The sequence below is a fragment of the Geotrypetes seraphini genome, chromosome 1 (assembly GCF_902459505.1).
Source record: "Geotrypetes seraphini chromosome 1, aGeoSer1.1, whole genome shotgun sequence".
In the NCBI taxonomy this organism is placed as follows: Eukaryota; Metazoa; Chordata; class Amphibia; order Gymnophiona; family Dermophiidae; genus Geotrypetes; species Geotrypetes seraphini.
The window spans coordinates 105370121-105390760 of NC_047084.1; the positions used below are offsets into that span (position 1 = coordinate 105370121).

At 42.6% G+C, this 20640-nt stretch overlaps 1 protein-coding gene across 1 annotated transcript in view; it reads right to left on the reverse strand.

Moving 5' to 3' along the window:
* NOL6 (nucleolar protein 6) overlaps window positions 1-20640 on the reverse strand; it is a 105193-nt gene that overhangs the window by 40309 nt on the left and 44244 nt on the right. The window contains exon 8 of the mRNA XM_033958186.1: window positions 15238-15327. Coding sequence (XP_033814077.1) covers window positions 15238-15327 — 90 coding nt within the window. The remainder of the gene's footprint in view (window positions 1-15237; window positions 15328-20640) is intronic.

Genomic DNA, 20640 nt, shown 5'->3' on the forward strand with positions numbered 1-20640 from the left:
CATTAGACTAGACATTATTGAGGAGAGTTGTCCCTTTACATCACGAATAGGTAATTAACAACAGGGGCAGTAAATATTGTGAGAAGTATTTTTTTTTTTTTGCTATTTAAATAGCAGGGTTCTCCAGGGGTCTGTGCTGGGACCGCCACTTTTGAACATATTTATCAATGATCTAGAGATGGAAATAACTAATGAGATAATTAAATTTGCTGATGACACAAAGTTGTTAAATCACAAGAGGATTGTGAAAAATTTAAAGACTTGTAAGAGTAGAAGACTGGACGTCAAAATGGCAATGACGTTTAATATGAGCAAGTGCAAAGTGATGCATGTGAGAAAGAGGAACCCGAACTATAGCGACGTGATGCTGGGTTCTGCGTTAGGAGTCACTTCCCAGGAAAAGGATCTAGGTGTCATTGTTGACGATATGTTGAAACCCTCAGCTCAATGTTCGGCGGCAGCTAAGGAAGCAAATAGAATGTTAGGAATTATCAGGTTTGGGGCCTGTTGGCATCATATGCTACTTCTATATAGCAGGACTCTGATTATAAGACAGTTTTTGTTTACTTACATGCACATCCAAGATAGGGTGGGAGGGGAGGGGGATATTTCTGTCCTAATTTGACCCTAGAGAATTTACATTTAGGGTGGGAGGAAGGGTGGGAGGTTAATATTAATCTGAAGAGGGTAAGGTTACTGGGGAAATAGATGTTGCTATGTTTTATTGAATAATCATTGAGTGGGGGGTGGGAGAAAATGAGGGGTTATATATATAATTGTAAGTTAAATGTGCTTAAATTGATGTATTTTGTGTTATATATTCTTGCATGGCACTTTTGAAGTATGGAAAATCAATAAGGATATATTTTTAAAAAAGGAATTATCAGGAAAGAAATGAAAAACAAAGATGAAATGTTATAATGCCCTTGTATCGCTCTATGATACAGATGAACCTCGAATACTGTGTGCAGTTCTGGTTGCCGTATCTCAGAAAAGATATAGCGGAATTAGAAAAGGTACAGAGATGGGCGACAAAAATGATAAAAAGGACGGGACAACTTCTCTATGAGGAAAGGCTAAAGTGGCTAGGGCTCTTCAGCTTGGAGAAGAGACGGCTCAGGGGTGACATGTTAAGATGTCTATAAAATAATGAGTGGAGTGGAAAGGGTAGATGTGAATCGTTTGTTCACTCTTTCCAAAAATACTAGGACTAGGGGACATGCGATGAATCTACTAAGTAGCAGATTTAAAACAAACAGGAGAAAATATTTCTTCACATAATGTGTTATTACACTCTGGAATTGGTTGCTGGAAAATGTGGTGAAATCACTTAGCTTAGCAGGATGTAAAAAAGGTTTGGATAATTTCCTAAAAGAGAAGTCCATAGGCCATTATTGAGATGGCATGGGGGAATCCATTGCTTTTTCCTAGGATAAGTAGCATAAATCTGTTTTGCTACTTGGAATCTAGCTAAGTGCCTGGCCACTGTTGGAAACAGGATACTGGACTTGATGGACCTTCTGTCTGTCCCAGTATAGCATCTCTTATGTTCTAATGCATATCCATGTCCACAGAGAACATCTTAGAGTACCACTGGACTGCCAACTTATATAGGAATACCATGGTCTCTAAATTTGTACCCAGATGGAATACATGCTGTAGAGTTTTGGATCAAATGAAGTCTATAAGGGAGTGTGTTTGAGGCATATCAAATGTAAGAGCTATCACAGTACAGCAACAGGGAAACGAGTGAAGCACGAAGACTGATCTCTCCAGACAACAGCATTATCATATTTGCCTAAAAGCATGGGAGGAACTTCTCGCTACACGTTATAACTCCAGATTAGTGATGAAATCACTCCTCAATTCCATCTAAAGAATGAAAACTAACATTACATTAAAGGATTATTCCCATCTATTAAACTTAAATCTGTTGGATTTAAAGCTAACTTATCTTTCAACACTAGAGTATAGAAATGGATGGAGGGGCGAAAAAAGAGTTTTGTGACTGATTTGAATTTGTTCCTGTATGATCTAAAAAAAACATTTGCCAGTTTCTGAAATGATCTGGTATAAATTTCAGAAAAATTTTCTGTGATTATACTTTAGCGGATTCAGAAGTCTGCATGGGAATGGGGATCGCGGGAATCCCGCAGGGGTCCCGCAGGAATCCCCCCCTAACTCACGTGACTCCCACGGGGACCCCCCTCTGGCCCACGGGACTCCCATGGGGACCCCCCACTGGCCAACAGGACTCCCACGGGGATGGAAGGCTTTGGAAGCAGGGTTCGTCCATATAATATAATGGACACGTCAGCCTTAGTAAAAGAGGGGGTTTATAAGTTAATTACCTGAACAGAAAACAAAAATAGGGTTCCACCAAGGAGATTCCACAAGGAAAACAGCAGCGCAAACACAAAAGAAACTGGAATTGATGATCCTGTCTGAAGTAATTGCTGCTTTTTATGGGGACAGGTGGGGATGGGGTAATTCCTTGCGGGGATGGGTGGGGACGGAGAGGATTCTAACAGGTGGGGACGGAGAGGATCCTGGTGGGGATGGAGATGATCTTGGCGGGGATGGGTGGGATTTCTGTCCCCACGCAACTCTCTATTTCAGACATTAACCATGAAAAACAGCTTATGGATCCCATTCTCTCTTCACTTACAAGATAACGATAGTGCGGCAATCCCTAAGGAAAAATGCAACGTAAGCATATAATATTGCAATGGCAGACCAATGGAAATGTAACTAACCCCTGGTGGATTAAAACTAGCCTGGCACTACAGTGCTGCAATCTGCTTAAACGGAGCTACTTTTATAGCTTACTCTGCCTCCATTTTGTTCATTTTTTCCCTCATAACTTTTCTTTTTTAAGTTACAAAAGATTTTGCTTGCGTTGTTTGTGCTGTTAGTCACAATTAAGAAACTCATCAGTCTAAATGTGATATCACTGTAGGATCAATGGAGGACAGAATTGCACTGTTAAGCAGTTAGGTTTCCATGCTCAGGTGAACTCACTCAACAGACGTTGGCGCAAAGCATATTAAAATGCATCGTAAGAAGCCTTTTAGTTAACCTGCAGAAAGCAAAAAAATCTACTACAGGGTCTGAGGTGATGAGAACCCCTGGAACCCAAACCCTTGCCTGCCCCTGGATAGCCTCCTCCTCGGCCCTCTCTCCCTTCCCATGACATAAGCCCCTTGCCCCAACATCTGTAAAACAATCCCTGGTAGTCTAGTGTCTCCCTCCTTCTCTCCCATATATTCAACCCCAATTTAACCCTCTCCACCCCAACACTGTAATAAAAATTCATGGTAGTCTAGTGGCCCCCCTACCCAAACCACCCCCCAACGCTAAAATCTCTCTAGTAGTCTAATGAGCCTCATCCCTCCCTTCCCCCATCAACAGAGCAGAAAAATTAAATAACAAAAGTTAGTAAGGGGGCTGATGGGAACCAAGAGCAAAGGAAGATAATAAAAGAAAAGACGGAAGTGATATGGAATACTGGAGGTGCATTTAGGAAGCTGATAGAATGTGGTGATGGTAGAAGCAAACAAAAAAAGGTTAGTCCAAAAGCATGTAAATGTATGTATCTGCAATAGAAACAGGGAATGCGCGTAAACAAGACAGAAGTCAGAGATATATAATGAGACAATTACAGGCTGTTCAAAATTTGGCAGTCAGACTTATTTACTCTTCACTTAGATATGGAGGCTCATTTTCAAAGCACTTAGACACTATTGCATGTCTATGTGCTTTGAAAAAAAGCCCATAATCATGTAATATCTTTACTGATTAACCTACACTGATCACCTGTGAAAACTAGAAGAAAACGTACGTGTGTGTTCAAGATCTACCAGGGCTCGGCTCCGCAATCTATAATAATAAAACCCTAGAGAGCGCATGCGCTGTTGAAACATCGTGATTCCTGGCGCCATGAGGTGGCCTCCGTGCCGAATTCGATTTTCGAACATGGAGGCAGGCCAGAACACGGAGCAACTCCCCCCTCGCCGTCACTCACCGCCAGAGTGTCGCCTCACTGCTGCCGCTGATTCGGAGGGGGGTCACAGGCGCACCTGCCAGCATCTTCTTCTCATCCTCCTCCCTCTTGCCTGCTCAGCCGCCCACCGTGGCTCCTCTCTTGAACAGGCCGGGGACCACGGGCTGGCGGCCCGCAGACAGGAGGCTGCCGAATCGCACGAAGCTTCCCCGGGGGGGGGGGGGGGGGGGGGGACGGCAAGCGACGGCGTGGAGCAGGCCGCAGAGGCTGTCGGTGCCTGCAGGCCGCAGCGGCTTCAGGCGGATGTCAGTGGAGGGCAGACAAAAAAAGAAAGGAGGTAAGGGTTGCTACTGGACATTTGAAGAGGTGCTGATGGACCCGGGGGGGGGGGGCAAAAAAAGGAAGGGAGGCCTACTGCTGGACAGGGGGAGCAGGAAAGAGGTGCTGCTGGACAGGGGAGAAGGGCTGCTGCTGGATAAGGGGAGCAGTGAAGGGGTGGTGGTGGACACAGGGGAAGAAAAAGGAAGGGAGAATAGACAGGGGGAGCAGGCAAGGGGTGGTGGTGGACAGCCGAGGAAAAAGAAAGACAGATAGAAAGAAATACAGAAATAGGCTAAGGAGAGAGAGAGAAAGAAAGAAATACAGACACACATATTCTAGCACCCGTTAATGTAACGGGCTTAAAGACTAGTATTTGATAAATTTGATGTTATCAATGGTTAGAGTTGCTAACTATGCTCTTACAAATCACATGAAACTAAATACCCTTAATAGATGGAGAATTAGTCCTCAATTCTGTACCAAGCAGCTAAAACCTTGAATGATCTGCCATTTTATGCGAGACAGACTTCTGATGCTCTTATTTTTAGAAAAAGGGTTAAAGCTGTTTTTTTTTTTTTTTTAAGAACTTAAGAATAGCCTTACTGGGTCAGACCAAAGGTCCATCAAGCCCAGTAGCCTGTTCTCATAGTGACTATCCCAGTTCTAACTTGGACATTCTTTTGAAAATGTTACCAACTTAAATTTTGAAAGGGGTTGAAAACCTATTTATTTTATTAAATATCTACAATAGAACTGAAAAATGGCTAATACTGTTAAGAACATAAGTGTTGCCAAACTGAGACAGACTGAAGAAACCCAATATCACGAAACCTGACCACGAGACCTACTACCTCCCTCCTCAGAGCAGCGTTGGCAGTACTCTAAACGGGCTATTTTCTTAGAAAAATGTGACACACAATCAAAATCTGACTATTAAGTCAATCTATCAAGATCTATACAGGCACTATCTATAAAAATTGAACCCCCGCTGCCCATCCCATCCTTCCATCTCTTCCTCCCATCCGAACCCTTCTGACCATGAGACCTACATACCTCCCTCCACAGAGCAGTATTAGCAGCCCTCTAAATAGGCTGCTTCATGGCCTTCTCCTACCAGGGCCTTCTATGCGCCACGTTGCTGATGATATCATCAGTGGTGCAGCAGATGGAATGCCCCGGCAGGAGAAGGCCATGAAGCAACCTGTTTAGAGTACTGCCGATGCTGCTCTGTGGAAGGAGGTAGTAGGTCTCGTGATATTGGCTTTCTTCAGTCTGTCTCAGTTTGGCAACACTTATGTTAACAGTATTAGCCATTTTTCAATTCTATTGTAGATATTTAATAAAATAAATAGGTTTTCAACTCCTTTCAAAATTTAAGTTGGTAACATTTTCAAAAGAATGTCCAAGTTAGAATTGGGATAGTCACTATGAGAATGGGCTACTGGGCTTGATGGACCTTTGGTCTGACCCAGTAAGGCTATTCTTAAGTTCTTTAAAAAAAAAAAAAAAAAAAAGACAGCTTTAACCCTTTTTCTAAAAATAAGAGCATCTGAAGTCTGTCTCGCATGAAATGGCAGATCATTCCAGGTCTTAGCTGCTTGGTACAGAAATGAGGACTAATTTTCCATCTATTAAGGGTATTTAGTTTCATGTGATTTGTAAGAGCATAGTTAGCAACTCTAACCATTGGTAACATCAGAGGGTTGGCGGGGTTCAAATGGGAGGGAGAGATGGAAAGATGGTAGAGTCAGTGGGGGTTTGGCTGCGCGGCAGGGGCAGAGATGCTGCTGCTGGCGAATCCAGGGACTAGGGCTTATTTTTGGGGTAGGACTTATATTAAGACCTACCCCGAAAATCATGCTAGGGCTTATTTTCGGGGAAACACCATAGTACTTATACAGATAAGCGTATGCTTAAATGCATTAATACTTTGTGTGCACTCAACATTATTCTATTATTTTGGGGCACAATTTACTTAGCATGCAAAAGCAAGGGAGTGTACATTTGGGTGCAGCATGGGCTCCCACTTACACATGTATCTTACAGAATACTTAAGTTGTGGACTGAGGGGCATGTGTACAAAGCAACGTTTCATTTAGACTGATTTTATCCAGTCTAAATGAAATGCTACTCTAAGGCCAATGCACATACATGGAAATAGTGACCAAAAGTCTCATTCTAATGAGCTGTTTTTATAAATTGTCATCATTTTCATGCTAATATACAGCCACTGTTAACTTTTGGCAGGTATGAAGTTGGATTAAATCTATTTCAAATGATCTGGTTCTTAAAAAAAAAAAAAAAAAATGTAAACAGGACTAATTAAAAGCTACTGGAAGAAGCAATGTTTCATACTTTTATGGCACTGAAATATTTAGCAGCACTGATGTACACAGTTAAAATTTTAAATGATCTGGTTGTCTTTTTCCTTTGTCACCAAAAAACATATGGTAGTTACCACAGAGTTGGGGGTTTTTGGGTTTTTTTTTAAATAAATCAAATCAATCACTAACAGAAGCCTAAAGCTCCCCAGGATATTGCTTTATTTTACTTCCCAGCTCTTAATAGCAATTTTTATTGTCATTTCCTCTTTTCTATGGATTGTCGAGGTCGGCATTCTTTAACACATGTTTTTGTAGATAAGAAAGTCGCCTGTAATGTAACGATTGTTTAACCTCTCTTGATTTCAGATTATATTCTGTATACAACAGCATTTAGTTTGTTCTTGGCATCCTTTGACTCCACACATGGAATGTCGATAAGTTTTCATAGCTCATATTGTTTGGTACTATGCTCACGTTTCATATTATGATTAAGCACTTGGAATTACATATTGATAACTGCTGTCTATTTTCATCAGTATAACTTGTTATAATAAATAGTTTATGTGATTTTTCTCTTCTTTATGGGGTCCTTTTATTAAGGCGCACTAACTGATTTAGTGCGCACTAAATGCTATATTCCTATGGGCATCTTAACATTTAGCTTGCGCTAAATCGGTTAGCGCACCTTAATAAAAGGATCCCTATATGTTTTACATTTTCCATGTTTTGTTGTCATAAGAACGTAAGACTGTGCTGGGGATAGCACTGGCCACCTTTTAGCCCAGCTTAGTAAAAGAGCTCTTTAATAAGTTAAGTGACAATGAAATACAGTTAAACCTCGGTTTGCGAGTGTTTTGCAAGACGAGCAAAACATTCTCACAAAACTTGTCTAGCAAACCGAGTGTTGACTCGATTTGCAAGCGAGCACCCCCCCCCCCCCCCGAGAACCAACATCGCTCCCCCCCACTCGAACCGGCACCCCCTGCCCGAGCAACTTGAAACTTTCGCCCCGTCTGGCACCGGCACGCAGCCCACAGGATGTGCCAGTGCCGCTTGAAGAAGTTCTTGCCTCTGCTACTCAGCGAGAGGGAGAACTAGAAGGCCTTGAGCATGCGCAGATGCATGCTCAAGGCCCAGCAGAAGCAGGAACTTCTTCAAGCGGCACCGGCACGTCCTGTGGGCTGCGTGCTGGTGCCAGACGGGGGGTAAGTTTCAAGTTGTTCAGTCGGGGGGGGGGGGGGGGGGATGCCTACTTGGCCTATTGGTTAATCCTGCCCTGCCCATTAGTACTAAAATGGTTAAGGGGCTGGAGGAGTTGCCGTAGAGTGAGAGATTAGAGAAACCAACTTTGCAATAACTGCACCCACATTATGGAATTCTCTTCCTCAATTTCTCCGCGACGAACTTCAATTACCCAAATTCAAGACTAAGCTTAAAACTTTCCTATTTCAAGACGCCTTTGATAAATCATAATCTAACCTTTTTTTTTTTATTTTATTCCTTTCTTTTTATTTTTTATATATTTTTCTCAGCCTTATCCTTATCAACCATGCACCCTTACCCTTCTCGTCTTATCCTTCCCCTTCTATCTCATTTCTTCTAAATTATGTAACTTTTCCCTTCCCCCCCACTTATCCTCATTCTCCAGTTTGTCAGTCTACGTCATTTATGTTCACTTCAATTACTTTTGCGCACTCTCTATTATTTCTTTCTAATTTTTACTCTCTTTTAAATTTTATTGTTAACCGGTCAGATATTTGTTTTATGATCGGGATATTAAAAACTAATAAACTTGGAAACTGGGCCTCTTCTCCCTTGAAAAGAGGAGACAGAGAAGACATGATCGAAACATTCAAGATAATGAAGGGAATAGACAGTAGATAAAGATAGGTTGTTCACTCTCTCCAAGGGGATAGATTCCGTACAAATGTAAGGAAGTTCTTCTTCACCAAGAGAATGGTGGAAAGCTGGAACGCTCTTTCAGAGGCTGTTATAGAGAAAACACCCTCCAGGGAATCAAGACAAAGTTAGACAAGCTCCTGCTAAACTGGAACGTACACAGATAGGGCTAAATCTTAGTTAGGGCACCTAGGGGCGTGAGCGGACTGCAGGGCACAATGGACCACTGGTCTGACTCGGCAGTGGCAATTCTTATGTTCACTGCCTGAAGGTTCCTTCTCAGCACTCTGGGCTGTTAAGGAGCCATCCACTCCAGCCCAAGTCTCTGCCAGTCACGGTGGTGGTATGAGGGATGGAGGAAACAAAGAGATATCAGATCCCTAAAATGCCAAAGCTCTTTCTTCTGCATTTAACACAGAACTCATGCCTCCAACCAAGCCCGACAGAGCTCCGACAGTAAACCTATCCAACGTTTGCTTCTGTTTGGTATGCGACATATCGAAAGTAGGAAAAAGTTCAATTAGCAGCAGCGTTCTTTACCCAAGTACACACAGTGTGTACTTGGGTAAAGAACGCTGCTGCTAATTGAACTTTTTCCTACTTTCGATATGTCGCATACCAAACAGAAGGAGAGATGTGAAGGTGCAGACACTGGTCACCCAGGCTTCTTCCCCTTTGCAGCAAACGTTGGATAGGTTTACTGTCGGAGCTCTGTTAGCAAAATATAAAACTCCTAATTAGGTCCACAGAAACACAACCTCATGACATTTCAGCTTCTAACACAGAATTTATTTTCGCCTGCCCAGTTTCAACACGTCACTGGAAAGCCACTGCTGAGTTAGAAGTCAAGGCACAAAGCCAATATCTATAGTCACAAGACAAAAGTACCGGTAAGCAGTGAGTGGAGATAAAATCTCTGAAAAGAGCACCAAGCCTCATGTCTGCTTAGAGATTAATACTGACAAATGACCAAAGTTTTGGCTTAAAACTGAACCATTAATGATCAGGCTGGTACTGAGAATATTAAGTGGTGCCCAGTTCCTCTAAACTTCAATTACCACAAAATTTTATATCTGCACTTGGGAGAGAACAGTTGTACGATTTTTGCCATTTTTTTAGTGTGTTTTTTGGCTGGCCTTTCTTGTTCTATTTCAATGTATGGATGATTTTATTTTAATGTGTATGGAAGGTTTAAGACATGATAGAAACCTTCAAGATCATGAAGGGCATAGAAAAAATAGACAGGGACAGATTTTTCAAATTAAGGGGATCAACAAGTACAAGGGGGCACTCAGAGAAATTGAAAGGGGAGAAGTTTAGAACAAACGCTAGGAAGTTCTTTTTCACACAGAGGGTGGTGGATACATGGAACGCGCTACCGGAGGATGTGATAAACAGGAGCACGCTACAGGGGTTCAAAGAAGCTTTGGATAGGTACTTGGAAAACAAAGGGATTGAGGGGTACAGATAAGAGTAGAGGTAGATTATAGGGATGGGATTAGAGGTAAATTATAAAATTAATCAGGGAAGTAAAATCTTCAGATCAAGAACCCTTAAACATTTCACAGATTTTAGAAACATCTGAGAAGGATTTAGCATCACCAGCCACTATGATTATTACTTTAGCTTTGCCAATTGATAAAACATGGTTGTTAAAACTTTACTTTAAAAATAGACAAAAAAGCTTTTTTGGTTATAAAATACAAATGTTCCCAGATTTGGCAAGGTATTGTGACATATCTGTTCCTGCTTGGACTGATGGAGCAAGGGAGTGCATTTGCATTTTCTGCAAATGTGAAAAGGTCTGTATGTTGTTGTCCCCTTCACTGAAACAGCTGATGAAGAACTGAAATGTTGAGGAACCATTTCTGCTGGTCGAATTGATGGCTATCTGATTCTCTTCCACAGGAAGGTTAACTGCTTATTTGGAGCACTGGAAAGAACACTAAAACAAAATTTACTTTTCGTCCTCCTGACACAGTGAAGTTGACCTTACTCCTCCTCATTTGTTCTAATAAAAATGATGAGCTTTTTTTCTAAAGGTTAAAAGTTTTGAGCCATTCTAGCCTTGTTGATAACTAATGTTGCCAAGCTTTGTAACATGCATCGATTACTGTGGCTGCAAGATAAGCAGATGTGTCATAAGTAGCAAGCCTTTGAATTAATAAATGATGATGGCGAAGATCTGAAATTGGTAAACTACGATCCTAAGATGTAACAGTGAACAATCTAGAACCCTTAAGGTCCTTATCTGGAGGAGCATAAACATTTAATTTTGAAGATTAAATCTGTTTAAAGCAGCCCCTGAAACCGATGAGTGATGAGGCCGAGGCAAGTTCAAGTGATTGTAGACTGGAATTGGAAAAACTCTATACTCCAATTCAAGGAGTCTTGATGTTGGATGACCAAAGAAAGAAGTTCTCTATACAGAAAGCTGCAGATCCTGAAGTACCAGATGGACTGGCAAAGAAATAATTTCCTTGGATGCCTAATGCCTTAAAGGCAAGAACAGACTAGAAATCATCTTGTTACTTGAGGCAGGCATAGAAGAAAGAGAAAGCCTTTGATATTTTTTCTAAAAACTTTGGATATGAATGTTCCTCTGTAGCTCCTCTAAAAAAGAGACTCAAGATACATTAGAGAATTAGGTGGACTGAGGGGATTCACTATGACCAGCAAGAGGTTCAAGTCATGGAACCAAGGTAGAATGAGAAAGAAAGAGGTGGTTTGTTGTGGTGATGCAAAGAAAAACATCCAGTGAGAAATGTTTGGGAACAAATGGGAGACTGGAAAGAAGTAAATGTTAACCAAAGTAAGTTGAGTGTCAGCTGACAGGGGTTTCTCAACAGTTCTGCCCTGAAGGATGGCAGCGGCATCTTGTGTGTAAGCAATTTTTATTTTCAATATGAGATCCAACCTACAAAGTACAATCAACTGTGAAGGAACACCAAGCAGGAATCAGAATACAAAGCAACTAGACTCCACCTGTCAACTTCCCCTGGCAGCGGCATCTTGAATGAACTTAGAAGCTGAACCAAAGCAGAATGGTCCAGTTGTTCACTTTTAGGTTAAGCAACTGAAGTTTGAGTAGTCTGAACTATCCTCTCTCAGCCTTTTGAGAGGATAGCCTGGAGGAAGAACAGGTTGGACTGTACTTTTTTTTTTTTTTTTTTAATCGAGCAGATTCAAAATTGTGTTTTCTTTTGTCCTGCTTGTTCCCCCCCCCCCTCCCCCACAGAGTCAGAGCTTCCACTGTTCTCTGTGGAGGACAGCATAGGTTGGAGAGAAAAATACTTCATCTTCTGTCCCCAAAGTGGCACTAGGAACCTTTATGGGGGTGGGAGAATTGAACAGCTGGGACCATATGCTCTCAAAAGAACCAGCCACTATCAAGAGAGAAGCTGTTCTTAATAAAGCAACAGAAGCTGCTGAATTTAAATTGTCCCCAGTAAGAGCCAAAACTGGCCCCTGATAGCAGACATGGTTATCTGCACCGCCACCACATAAAAAGGCAAGCCACCACATTGAAAAACGAACCAAAATCACCTCTGAAGTTAACAGTTGGCAGGAAATGCATAAATGGAGGCACAGCATGAAAAACTACTCTGAGAGACAGAGGAGGACTGTGTTCAGTCTGGTCAGCAGAAAAACTAGACTGGGTTCTGATAAAGTTAATATAGAAAATTAAGTGCCAGCTCGGTTAAAAAAAAAAATCATCTGAAGGAGGGGTCCAAGTACTCTGTCTTCATTGAATGATGTCACCAAAAAGGATGCCTGCACTTATCTGCAGAGAGATATTATAAAAGAACTTTAATAGAAACTTATTCTTTAGTTTCTCCAGGAAAACTGTCAAACTGAAACTAGAACTTACTGCTGTAGAACAAGTCAGATCTGACCTGTTGAAATTAAGTTATTACATATCAGCCAAGTGGTAGCAATCTGTGAGCCCACAAATTCAAATTAGACATAGATTGAAAGTGGTTCATGATTTGGAACAACTGACTGATCAACATAAGGGCCATTCTGACTGACTCATGAGGCACGGACTCACCTAGATCTTGTTCAAGATCTATGAAAATAAAATGGGACATCCCACCCCCCCCCCTTCTAAAAGAACAATGGGTGCTGCTAGTGGATTTAATTCCATTTCATATGAGGGCTCAGGGCATGGGGAAAAGCTGGGAAGGGTGTTTGTGGGTTTTTTTAATGTAAAATATTCAATAAAAATTAGATACAAAAAAATAAATTATGTGATTATCAACAAAAGAAATGAACACATCTGTCAGCAACTGCTCCATATAGTGAGTTAATGTTGGACATTCTCTGACAGATTAAAGCAGGATTCTGCTTTGTGCTTGCACAACAAATAATTAACTCCACATGATACTATCAGGTTTGTTCAGTCAGCAAGGGCTGCCACTCTCACTTTTCTTTGCTCTGCAGTGACCTGGAAGAGGTCATCCTCGCTTTCTGGGAACTGTGGCACTCTGCAGGCCAGGTCAGCCTTCGACCTCCTCAGGCTCAAAATTGCAGACAGTTTGAAACTTCTTTAGATTTTTTGCATCCCAAGTGTTCAGAATCCAAGGAAAAATATGGGAGATTATGAAATGTATGTTTGCTTGTCGGCTATCGAGCCGCATTTTGAATTAATTTGCACTCAAAAGCAAGCACATTCATCGCATTGATTATCAGCTCTAGTCTATCTACTTTAGTTTCACTGTTGTTATTATTATTATTACCCAAATATAGCTTAAAGAACTTAAAATAACTCTAAAATTTAATTTTTTGTTGGTTTTGCAATTTTATAATTTTAGTTATAATGTGCCCTGAAAAACATTTGCTCTGTTTAGTGTGCCGGAGCTAAAAATGTTTGATAAGACACTGTTGCAATGTAGAATACTATGCCATTCTTATTTGAATATTTTTACTGCTGTAATTGTCTATTGCCTATGTTTGACTTATTCTTGCTGTACATCGCCTTGAGTGAATCCCTTCAAAAATGTGGTAAATAAATAATATTAAATAGAGACAGACAGACAGCAGATAAAGACTTCAAGACAACTTAGTTTTGTACCTTTCCTTCCTTGACCTTCTCTGGCTTCACCTTCACGTCTTCAATAATTAAAGCTCCTCTGTACCTGTGCCAAGCGTTCCTGAATTCCAATACTTTTTCATTCCCAAAACAGTCACACTAAAATTTGGCTGAACTTGGAATAAGTAAACCTGAAGTTGGTGGGGCATATGGGGGAAGTACCTTCCAAATACATCAACAGGGACTTTTTCCTTCCCTGTTCTAGTGGTGTTGGATAAAATATTTGGAGGGCTCTTCTTGTAATTGGTAACATGGTTCATATGCAATGAGTTCATGTGAAATGGAGAGAATATGCTCTTGAAGTCCAAGCAAGAAGGGAGGAATGCAATATTAATGGGGCAATTTTCTAAAAGAAAAAAAAAAGAAAAAAATTTTGCTTCTGTTCAAATTGAGAAAAAAGTACCTAAGATTTTTATGAAGGCGACACAGATGGCTATGTTCCTTTATTTAAAAAAAACAAACAAAAAAAAACAAAACCAGGCAGCCAGATTAACAGGCAAGCATGCATGAAGAGCATCAAAATGCCCTACCACTAACATCACCAACTAAATTATGGAATGAACTTTCTTCTGGCATTATCCTTCAAAAACTTTAAAGTTCTTCCGAAAACATACTTTTTCCATCTCACCTTTGATTTAGGTAGAGCTATTTAGTTGCGATGCCTGCTTGCATTGGACAAGTGCTTTTCTGGGTGTCAGGTCAAAAGCGCGCCGGGACAAAGGTGCGAGCAGACAATTGAGCGCAGCGCGGAGGCGCACACCGAAGAAAATTACTGTTTTTAGGGCTCCGACGGGGGGCGTGGGGGGGAACCCCCCCACTTTACTTAATACAGATCACGCCGCGTTGTGGGGGGCGTTGTGGGGTTGTAACCCCCCCACATTTTACTGAAAACTTCACTTTTTCCCTGTTTTTAGGGAAAAAGCTAAGTTTACAGTAAAATGTGGGGGGTTACAACCCCCCAAACCCCCCCACAACGCCGGCGCAATTTGTATTAAGTAAACTGGGGGTGCTCCCCAACAAAACCCCCCGTCGGAGCCCCTAAAAACAGTAATTTTCTTCGGCGCACACCTCCGTCTTGCGCTCAGTTGTCAGCACGCGCCTTTGTCTTCCGCGTTGTTGTCTATGAACCGCTTTTCTGTCTTCTGAATGTGCATTTGTCCTAGCTGTAAATGGCATTACTTTCAGATCTTTTATTGTAGACTGTACATCGCCTTGACCGCCACATCAGCTAAGGTAGTACAGCAAATACAAAACAAACAAGCATAAAACTCTCCTCCCCCCTTGCAGTTTGGCATCTTCACCACACTTGTCCAGCATTTCTCGCCCCCTTCCCCTCCCAATTTACCATAAAAAGTAATGTCCCCTGTAGAGAGTGCCAGAAGCAGTAGAGAATTATATACACAGCCTGGGGCTAGCCTGGACTCTTCCCTCTGCCTCGTCTGATCCTGCACAATAGACATTTGTATCAAATGAAGGAGAAGCACACAGCAAAGGGCAAAGCACAGGGGCAGATTGAGAGTGTGAGCTGCAAATTAGCAATTTGACTGTTCTCCTCCTCCCTCCCATACTTGACACTTTCTGGCTTCCACTGTCATTACCTTAACATCATGGCTTCCTAATGGATCCATCAGCTGTTTCTCCAAAGTGTTCACAGATTCCAAGGAGAGCATGATCAGGCGTTGAAGAATCTGAAAGGGAAGACACAAGGGGAAATGCAAAAAGTATCAGACTCACTTCAAAATCACAGATTAAATGGATTATAAAATCTGCCTTATTTGTCAAATTGATAGGATTTCAACCAAGGGATTATTTGTAACAACACATTTTCAGGTACTGTCCTCCTAAGTACCGTCCTTGTTAACACCTTGTGAGAGTGAGAACAAGTGGATTAGGTTTTGTACACGGCAGCAAAGCGCCTCGTGGCAAAAAACAGGCTAAGGCCAAGAACCAGAACTATGAAAAGGTCCGACATACCTTGGCTAGCTTCAAAAAAAGATTTGGTTTCCAAGTTTATTTAATCTTTGATATACCATTTATCAAAAGCATACCTAAACTTTTTACAATTGTCAGTACTGTACCAAAGGTACAAATAAGAAGTGCGCAAAAGTTGTTCCCTGCCCACCTCATATTGATGGTGACATCATATTGATGGTGAGGGGGTGGGGATGGAAATGCTACTGGGTGAATCACACAGGGTACAACCATAGCTAAGTTATGGACCTGAACAATCTCGGTGTGTTCTCTGGGGTTCTTTCCCATCTGAAGCAACCCTGCTTCACTCTGGGTTTCAATTCTCTCCCTTGGGATCTACTCTTTCCTGACTTCTCTTCCTGTTAAAGGTTACTGTGTCTCAAGATGAGTTACACATAATCAGAACCTGCCATATTCTTACTCAATGCCTCTTTCAATCACACTTGTGGTTACGTTCACAAGGCCAGGGTGAGGTGGAAGGGAGGACCAGATGGCTGATAAGCACCTTTGTGGCATTTACAGACTTCTACACTTTCACCATATCATAGCCCAAACACTGCAGCAAACTCCAGGGCACTGGTCAGGTCCATTTACCGCATATACTCAAATATAAACCGGGATTTCTGGCCCAAAAATGGGGGTCCCAGTTTATATTCGGAATAGTGCCCCCCTTCCAGACTTATTGCAGGCCACTGCCAGGCTCTACACCCTGCCCCCTCCCTGCCTTGTCCGTCATACCTGCTCTGCCAATCCCTGGAGGTCCAGAGGTGCAGCAGGCAGGAGCAAGCTTTCTGCGCTCCTGCTCCACTGCTAACCCGGTTGTTCGGTAGCTGCCGCGAGTTCTGGTTTCTTCAGCCGCTAAGTGGCACCGAGCAGAAGCCACTCTGCTTAGAGCAGCAGTGCCAAAGCACGCTCCTGCTCAGTGCAGCTCAGCAGCGGAAGAAATCAGAACTCGTGGCGGTCACAGCAGCGACCGACCGACCGGGTTAGCAGCAGAGGAGGTATGACAGGCAAGGCCGGGAGGGAGGGTAGGGTGCAAAACCTGATAGGGGAGTAAGAAAAGGAAGAGGGATGGGTGCAGAGCCTAACAGGGGAGGGAGGGAAGGAAGGGGGCTGGGTGCAGAGCCTAACAGGGCAGGGAGGGAAGGAAGACAGTTTAAGTTTCAAGTTCATTTGGGATTTGATAAAATCGCTTTTTTCATAGATTACAAAGCGATAAACAATAAAAAATGGGTGAGACAATTGGGGGGGGAATCACAGACGTACTTTCGACAAGAGGGAAGTGGAGGGTGGAACTACAACTTAGTATAGAAAAGAGAACAAAGAAGGGATAAAACAGAAGGTCATTAGTTAGATCAATGCTTGCCTACTTCGAGTGGAGATGTCAGATGGACTCCAAAATTAGATTAATTAAAGGCGCCCTGTATAGATATTTTTTTTTAATTTTGATTTGAAATCTTTGAGGGTTTTTTTCTTCCCTTACCAGGGCTGGTAAAAGGTTCCAGATTTGGGGACCAGTAACTGAAAAAAGTGTGTGTCGCCTAGTATTTATAGTTCGTAGGGATAGAATTGTGAGAAGATTTTTATCCTCTGATCGTAAAATACGGAAAGGAAGGGGGCTGGTTGCAGAGCCTGAAAGGGGTTGGAGGGAAGAGAGCTGGGTGCAGTGCCTGACAGGGGAGGGAGGGAAGGGGGGCTGGGTGCAGAGCCTGAGAGGGGAGGGAGGGAAGGGGGGCTGGGTGCAGAGCCTGACAGGGGAGGGAGGGAAGGGGGCTGGGTGCAGAGCCTGACAGGGGAGGGAGGGAAGGGGGCTGGATGCAAAGCCTGACAGGGGAGGGAGGGGGCGCTGCATGCAGATCCTGGCAGGGCAGGGCACTTGAATATTAAGCCGACCATATTAAGTCAACCATTTTTCTTTCTTTTGGGGGGAAAAGGGGGTCTTGACTTATATTCCAGTATATACGGTATATGGATAAAGTTTAAATTAATATAAAAGTAATATATTGAATGGTATTGCTTAACATTGTTATGATCTTTTAATGAAAGCCTTTGCATCAAAACAGAAAAATAGGATACATCTATACAGCAAAGTCACTAATCATGTGATATGATAAAAACATAGAAGCATGATGGCAGAAAAAGGCCAAATGGCCCATTCAGTCTGCCTATCTCCTCCTCTCTCTAAGAGATCCCAAATGCATGTTCCATACTTTCTTGAATTCAATGTCAGAGTTACAATGGTATAATTAATATATAGTTATACAGAGGTTGAAGAGGTTAATGATACTGTCCTGGAGGACTGCAGTCAGCTGACAAAAGTATACAGTAGAATCTCAGCTATCTGGCTCCACTAATGATTGGTGGATACCGTATCACTGTATTTCTAGTTAATCGAGTGTGTTAGAAACTTTGTCTAACAGTCTCAATTTCCCCTCCCCCCCGAAGCACCAGCGCGGCAGCATTCCTGAGCCGCAAAGCCCTCCTCCCTCAAGCCCCTTTGTGGCAGAAGGCAGCAGTCCTGAGTGGCAAACTCCCTCACTCACTCCCTCTCTCCCTACCTTACTCAAAGCGCAGCGGTCAGAAGGAGGCAGTCTCAAAACAGGCTGCTCACAACCAGCCCTAGCAGGGCCTATCCTCTGATACGTCCAAGGAAACAAGTTCTTAAAAACAGACACTATTATTCCAAAATGCTGAATACTAGTACTGATGCGATGGAAAATATGCTATACTTTTACTGTGAGTTAAAAGAAAGATTTGCAGTCATCATACTATAAGACAGAAATTATTACACAGGAAAAATTTCTTTGAACACTTGTTTCTGATGAGATAGTGGATCAGATTCCTGACCCATGAAACAGTGAATGGCGTTGTCCCAGCAGTTAACTGAGGATTGTGTGGTCCAGCAGCCTCCTCCCTCGTTCCTCCCAATCGCGGTCTGGGTATCTCCCTCCCTCCTTCCCCTCGCTGGCATACTTTAATTTTCATCTTAACAAGCCGCTTAACAACTGGAAACAGGAAGTTGCATCAGAGGAGGACTTTCCGTCAGCCGCTTGCGACTTCAAGGCTCCAGCGGCTTGTTAAGATGAAAATTAAAGTAAGCCAGCAAAGGTAAGGGGAAGGGAGGGAGGGAGCAGCTGGATCACGGCGGGAGGGAGGGAGGGGGCTGTTGTACTGGGTGAAGGGGGGTGAAGAGGAACAGATGCTCTACATTTTGGTGGGGACAGGGACGGATCTCGCAGTGACAGGATAGGGATGGAGCTTGAAGTGACAGGAGGGGGACGAGCTCACAGGGACAAATTTTTCCCCCGTGTCATTCTCTAATTTGAGGTCAAAACTAGGGGGAAAAAAAAATTCCAAAATGTGATATGGATTGGTCCAATAAAAGAGGTATCACCCTCCTGGTCACTCCCTCAAGACCGAAACAACCTGCAAATGCTCCTACTCGCATTTCATGCCCAGACTATGGCACACCATCCCCCCATCTGTTAGAACACTAAATGAACTACAGAGCTTCAGGAAGGCTGTGAAAATCTTCCTCTTTAATGACATGCACCCAGAAACGTCATTCAGAGTCAATGCAACTGTGCCACCTACTCTCACCAGATGCTGCATAAGAACATAAGAAATGCCTCCGCTGGGTCAGACCTGAGGTCCATCGTGCCCAGCAGTCTGCTCAAGTGGCGGCCCAACAGGTCCAGGACTTGTGCAGTAATTCTCTAGCTATACCCTTCTATCCCTTTGTCCAATCCTTTCTTAAACCCCAGTACCTTACTCTGCCCTATTACGTCCTCTGGAAGCGCATTCCAGGTGTCCACCACACATTGGGTAAAAAAGAACTTCCTAGCATTTGTTTTGAATCTGTCCCCTTTCAACTTTTCCGAATGCCCTCTTGTTCTTTTATTTTTTGAAAGTTTGAAGAATCTGTCCCTCTCTATGCCCTTCATGATCTTGCAAGTCTCTATCATATCCCCTCTAAGTCTCCTCTTCTCCAGGGAATAAAGACCCAGTTTCTCCAATCTCTTCGCGTATGAAAGGTTTTCCATCCCTTTTATCAGACGTGTCGCTCTCCTCTGAACCCTCTCGAGTAACGCCATATCCTTCTTAAGATACGGCGACCAATATTGGACGCAGTATTCCAGGTGCGGGCACACCATCGCCCGATACAACAGCAGGATAACTTCTTTTGTTCTGGTTGTAATACCCTTCTTGATTATACCTAGCATTCTATTCGCTGTCTTAGTGGCCGCTGCACACTGTGCCATTGGCTTCATTGTCATGTCCACCATTACCCCCAAGTCCCTTTCTTGGGTACTCTCGTTCAATAACATCCCTTCTATCATATAGTTGTACCTCGGGTCCCTGCTACCCACATGCAATACTTTACATTTCTCAACGTTGAACTTCATCTGCCATCTCGTCGCCCATTCCCCTAGTTTGTTCAAGTCCCTTTGCAATTCTTCGCAGTCCTGTTTAGTCCGAGCTCTACTAAATAGTTTGGTGTCGTCCGCAAATTTTATTATCTCACACTTCGTCCCTGTTTCCAGATCATTTATGAATATATTAAATAGTGTAATATGTTTTATTTTGTCATGTCTTATTGCAAATTATGTTATCTCGGTCCTGTCTCAATCATATTGTGAATGTACCTTGTAACCTGCTCTGGGCTCCTCTGGGAGGACGGTCTAAATAACTGAGCAAATAAATAAATAAAATGTACAATTTTTATTCATCTACTCCAATGCACTGAAAGAGGCTACAAAGGCAACCATACCACTTTATCTAAGCAAAAACTAAACCTCAGAAACCACAACACTTCTTCATAAGTGCTGCAGCTCCCAGATCAGTTACTACACGTAAGACTGTTATTTTCTGTTCTACTAGGGATCAAGAATCTTATACTCATCTTGACTTTTGAGGTATATCTCATGACACTGGAGAAAAGCCCGAGAGACTTCTAAGACGAAAGCAACAGTTGACTCAACTATTACAATTATCAATAAAGTTTCCCCTGTTTGACCCACACTTGAGCA